The sequence below is a fragment of the Carlito syrichta genome, unplaced genomic scaffold (genome assembly GCF_000164805.1).
Source record: "Carlito syrichta isolate Samal-C Ts95f unplaced genomic scaffold, Tarsius_syrichta-2.0.1 Scaffold138500, whole genome shotgun sequence".
NCBI lineage: Eukaryota > Metazoa > Chordata > Mammalia > Primates > Tarsiidae > Carlito > Carlito syrichta.
This window is the reverse complement of record NW_007082596.1, coordinates 275,087-280,937: the sequence shown is the minus strand read 5'-3', so window position 1 is coordinate 280,937 and position 5,851 is coordinate 275,087. Positions and strand designations below refer to the sequence as shown.

Here is a 5,851-nt window from a genome sequence, read left to right as displayed (position 1 = left end):
CACTGCACTCCAGTCTGGGCGACTGAGTGAGACTCCAACTCAAACAAAACAAAACAAAACAAAAAAGATTGATGTCTTTTTCATGGTGTACCTCCTTGTCCCCCCACCCTCCCCACTTTGGAAGATTTGGAGATGAACTCTTCGTTTCTAGTATTCTGAAATTCCTTAATAACTTGGAATAAGGTCCTCCCTTTTTTTTCCCCACTTCATTTTATTCTAGGTACTTGGTGGACCCTTTCAATGTGAATATTGCCATTTATAGCTAAGAAATTAACTAGTATAACTTTAATACTTTTTTCCCTTTTGCACACTCTGTTCTTTCTTCCTAGAATTCTACTTATTTAACTGATGAGTCGGTTCTCACTCTTGCCCGGGCTGGAGTACAGTGGCTCAGCTGACTTCTGCCACGGCCTGCCTAGTAACTGGGACCATAGGTGAACACCACAACACTCAGCTAAATTTCTCAGTTTTTTTCTAGAGACAAAGTCTCGCTATATAGCCATAGGCTACTCTCTAACTCCTAGGCTCAAGCAGTCCTCTCACCTAGCCTTCCAAAGTGCTGGGATTACAGGCACAAGTTACCATGCCCAACTTCTTCCTGGAATTCTTTTTTTTTTTTTTGAGTCAGAGTCGTCACTGTCACCCAGGTTAGAGGGTAGTGGCACACTCAAGACCACCACAGCCTTGACCTGCTGGGCTCAGGCAATCCTTCCACCTCAGTCTTTCTTTTTTTTTTGAGTTAGAGTCTCACTCTGTCACCCAGACTGGAGTGCAGTGGCCGCTCCCGGCCACCGCAGCCTCGACCTGCTGGGCTCCGGCGATCCTTCCGCCTCAGCCTTCCGAGTAGCCAGAATTACAGGCACGCGCTACCACACCCAGCTGATTTTTTGATTTATTGTAGAGATGAGGTCTCACCAAGTTGCCCGGGCAGGTCTTAAACCCGCGGGCTCAGGCATTCCACTCACCTCAGCCTCCTAAAGCGCGGGATTACAGACTGGGCCACCGAGCCTGGCTTAGAGTTCTTAATAATCTGACCTCCTGACTGATTCTCTAATTCTTTTTTCCTCTCATTTTTCTCTCTCTTTGCCTTTTTGATCTATTTCTGAGACAGTTTCTTGACCTTGTCTTGGCATATACTTATTTATTTATTTAGGCCATCCTGTCTTCAGGTATACCCTTAACTTTTTTTTTTTTTTTTTTTTTTGAGTCAGGGTCTTACTCTCTCACTCAGGTTGGAGTGTAGTGGCACACTCAAGACTACACGGCCTCCACTTGCTGGGCTCAGGTGATCCTTCCACCTCAGCTTTCCAAGTAGTGGGAACTACGCAGCACCATGCCCAGCTAGGTTTTTGATTTATTGTAGAGATGAGGTCTCGCCAAGTTGCCCAGGCTGGTCTTGAACCTCTGGACTCAGGCAGTCCTCTCACCTTGACCCCTAAAGTGTTGAGTATCAGGCGTGAGCCACCATGCCCAGCTGCAGTAATGAGTCTTAATAGGCACGAATGTCCTTAAGTTTCTTATTCTGTTCTTTTTCTACTTTTTAAAGATCTGATTAAAACCCATAGCTTGAAAAACACTGATACAGCCCCTTTCTCCATCTCCCTTTCCCTCAGCCCTGTGCCTCATGTCGCTCTCCACTTTGTAAGTGCAGTTGCCCCTTGATATCTGCAGGGAAATTCATTCCAGGACCCCCTACAGACACCAGAATCTCCAAGTGCTCAAGTTTACATAAAATGGTGTAGTATTTGTATATCACCCGTGCACATCTTTGTGTACACTTTGTCATCCCTGGATTATTTACAGTACCTAATATGTAAATACTATGTAAATAGTTGTCATGCTGTGTTGTTTCATTAATTATATGACCAGATAAAAGTTCAGGCCAGGTGGGATGACTTACACATGTAATCTCCACACTTGGGGCCGTCGAGGCAGGAGGATTGCTTGAACCTAGGAGTTCATGACCAGCCTAGGCAAAATAGTGAGACTTTGTCTCAAAAAAATAAAAATAAGGCCAGGCGCGGTGGCTTAGCCTGTAATCCCAGCACTTTGGGAGGCCGAGGCCAAAGGATTGCCTGAGCCCAGGGATTCGAAATCATCCTGGGCAACTTGGTGAGACCTCCTCTCTGTAATAAATCACAAAAATACTAGCTGGGTGTGGTGGCATGCATCTGTAGTTCTAGCTACTTGGAAGGCTAAGGTGGAAAGGTTGCCTAAGCCCAGCAGGTTGAGGCTGCATTGGCCGTGAGCGTGCCACTGTACTCCAGCCACGGTGACAAGTGAGACTTCAGCTAAAGATAAAAAATAAAAAGACTAGGCATGGTGGCATGCACCTATAGTCCCAGCTACTTGGGAGGTTGAGGCAGAAGGATCACCTGAGCCCAAGAGGTCAAGGCTTTGGTGAGCCATGGTTGTGCCACTACACTCCAGTCTGGGCAACAGAGTGAAACCTCAACTCAAAAAAGGGGGTAGGGAGTTTGTACTTTAGTATAGACACAAGCTTTCTCCCCCTACCCCCTGAATACTCTTGATCTGTAGTTGGTTCCACAGATGTGAAACTCATGGATATGAAGGGCCAACTGAATTTTCAAATCTAAGACCTACATCAATGTTTTTAGGTTGATTCTACATTTTCTTTCCTACTTTCCTGCCAAGGAAGTGAGAATTGATTTTGAAAGGTAGGGAAGAGCACTGACCAGTCTGATCTGCATTAGGATTGTGAGTCATTTTTCTGTTATCAGCCCCTTGCCTCGTGTCATCTCACTCCTGACTTCTCAAGTCCTAGGTTTTTCAGAAGTTACTCTTGACTAAACATTTATAGTTGCCAGTGTACTATATGACTTCAGAATTGGTAGAAATCTTTTACCCGTTGTGTTTCCTCTTGTTTTCTTTGTTCTTTTTTTTTTAAAGCTGGAGTCTCACTCTGTCAACCAGACTGGAGTGCAGTGGCCGCTCCCGGCCACCGCAACCTCGAACTGCTGGGCTCCGGCGATCCTTCCGCCTCAGCCTTCCAAGTAGCTGGAACTACAGGCGCGCGCTACCACACCTGGCTAATTTTTTGATTTATTGTAGAGATGAGGTCTCCCAAGGCGTGGAATTACAGGCTGAGCCACCGATCCCGGCTGTTTTCTTTGTTCTTATGAGTACTTTTTACTCTTTTCTGTCATGAATAAGTATTTCAGAAGAAATTGGAGATGTGTGATCAATGTGCTTTAATAGCAGTCCCAGGCTTACTTTTTTTGTTTGCCCATTTAAAATAGTATAGTTTAGACTCGGCTCGGTAACTCAGCCTGTAATCCTAGCACTTTGGGAGGCCGTGGTGAGTGGATTTGCCTAAGGCCGGTTCAAGATCAGCCCGGGCAACTTGGCGAGGCCTCATCTCTATCATAAATCAAAAATTAACCAGGCATGGTAGCACGTGCCTGTAGTTCAGCTACTTGGAAGGCTGAGGTGGAAGGATTGCAAAAGCCTAGCAAGTGGACACTGGGGTGACCGTGAGCGTGCCACTACATTCCAACCTGGGCAACAGAGTGAGACTACAACTCATAAAAACAAATAAATAAATAAAATAGTATAGTTTAAAATAACTGAAATTAAATAATGTCCATTGAGGCTTCTAAATACTACAATTCAGTCAAATGTCAGTATTTTAAATATTTTTTAAATTTCAGCATTTCATATGTATTATATACAGTATCCAGGAAATCTTTAAAAATTATTGGTTTGAAGTCAGCAAACACTTTGCACACTAATGTTTACAAAGTTTTTTTTTAGACTTGCAACGAAGTTGCAAGAATAGTACAGTACAAGGAGTTCCTGTACACCTTTGACCAGGATTCTCTAAATGTTAATGCCTCACATAATAACATTGTAAAATTTTACAGAATAACACTGTAAAATAAGAAAATTAACACTGATGCAGTACAGTTATGTAATCTAGAGACCTTGTTCACATTTCTCCAATTGTCCCTCTAATGTCCTTTTTCTGGTTTCAGGATTCAATCCAAGACAACATTTGTTTTCTTTAGATTCTGAATGTAGAAATTTGGATTGTGACTGACTTCAGCTACATTTGTCTGAAGATGAAATAATTTCATTTGGGTGATTAATTCTCTATCTCTATGATACCCTTTTTATTTTTTATTTTTATTTATTTTTTATTTTTTGAGTTGAGTCTCACTCTGTCGCCCAGACTGGAGTGCAGTGGCCGGCGATCCTTCCGCCTCAGCCTTCCAAGTAGCCGGAACTACAGGGCGCTACCACGCCCAGCCGATTTTTTATTTTTATTGTAGAGATGAGGTCTTGCCAAGTTGCCCAGGCGGGTCTCGAACCCGCGGGCTCAGGAAATCACTCACCTCAGCCTTCCAAGGTGCGGGATTATAGGCTGAGCCACTGAGCCTGGCATATGATACGCTTTTTTAAGTTGAAGTCTCACTCTGTCACTCAGGCTAGAGGGCACTGGCACGCTCTCAGCCACCGCAGCCTTGACCTGCTGGGCTCAGGTGATCTTTCTGCCTCAACCTTCTAAGTAACTGGAATTACAGGCACGTGCCACCATGCCCAGCTAATTTTTTTTTTATTTATGGTAGAGATGAGTTCTTACCAAGTTACCCAGACTGGTCTCAAACTGGTGGGCTCAGGGAATCCTCTCACCTCGGCCTCCCAAAGTGCTGGGATTATAGGTGTGAGCCACTGTGCCCAGCCTCACTGTGATACTCAACTAGATAGAATGATCAGGTGACAGGAATATTGCTCTATGCATTAAAACACTAGATTATGTGTCCGTCAAATGACCTAAGCTACTGAAGAGTTATGAGATTGTTATTTAGCATAATATATTTAAGTTTTCTTGGTTTTGAATTAATTTGGTATGACTCTTTTCAGTAACCAAAAATCTAGAACAGGATATTCATATTCTATTCCACTGATATATCCCTCCCATCTTGTGTAAGATTCAAGTCATTTGCGATTCATTTTGTGATGAATTTGAGATATGATACAAAGAAAAAAATGTTTTAGAACTTGACAAATTTCTCAATAAATTTAAATGAAACAAATATAATAATTCTTCCTAGGTCAGCAATTCTTGGTTCTGCATAAGTGTCTTGGAGGGATGGGGGAAATTAAGGTCTAACAATTGAAAAAATCTGGCTAAACTTTTCTTTACTTTAGCTGCTAATGAAGAGTGTGTGTGTAAATGCTGTGTGTGCTGGCCAGGTAACATCACTGCAGAAGAGAACTTAACTTACTTTGTTTTTCTTTTCCCTCAGTTGCAGGAAGAGGCCGAGGCCGAGGTAGAGGAAGAGGACGTGGCCGTGGCAGAGGAAGAGGGGGTCCTAGACGATAATGTCTCTCGAGATTACTGTTTCAAAGTAATCAGTGCTTTGGCATATTTTTTTGTACAGGTTTTGTTTGTTTATGTCAGTTTTTAATAAACATAAATGTGGGACAGAATTGTCTGTTGAGTATATCAAATTAAAGTTTTAGACTTTCCTCGATATTCATGAAATTATCAGTGAGAGCTAAGCATTTCTACTGGCTGGTTTCGTTTTCGTTAATTTTGCTTTTTTTTTTTAAATCAGAGTCTCACTCTGTCGCCCAGGTTGGAGGGTTGGAGTGCAGTGACATGCTTCTCTATCAAACACTTTTACACAAGAGACTTTTCTGAACAAAAGGGAAAAAGATCTACTTTATTTGACAGCAAAACTATTCTTTCCCATTGTTAGTAAGGATCTCTAAAAATTGCTTTACTTGGTTTAGAGAAAAATACCTCTCAGTGCATAGTTTCTTGGAAATCTTACTACTGGTTGTTTATATGCTGAGGAAAAACTAACTTTGAGAATGTGAGGGT

The 5,851-nt window shown here is 42.5% G+C and overlaps 1 protein-coding gene across 1 annotated transcript in view; it reads left to right on the top strand.

Moving 5' to 3' along the window:
• SNRPD1 (small nuclear ribonucleoprotein D1 polypeptide) overlaps positions 1 to 5,468 on the top strand; it is a 19,763-nt gene extending 14,295 nt beyond the window's left edge. Inside the window, exon 4 of the mRNA XM_008049862.1 lies at positions 5,271 to 5,468. Coding sequence (XP_008048053.1) covers positions 5,271 to 5,347 — 77 coding nt within the window. The 3' untranslated portion in view covers positions 5,348 to 5,468. The remainder of the gene's footprint in view (positions 1 to 5,270) is intronic.
• The last annotated feature ends 383 nt before the right edge of the window (positions 5,469 to 5,851 follow it).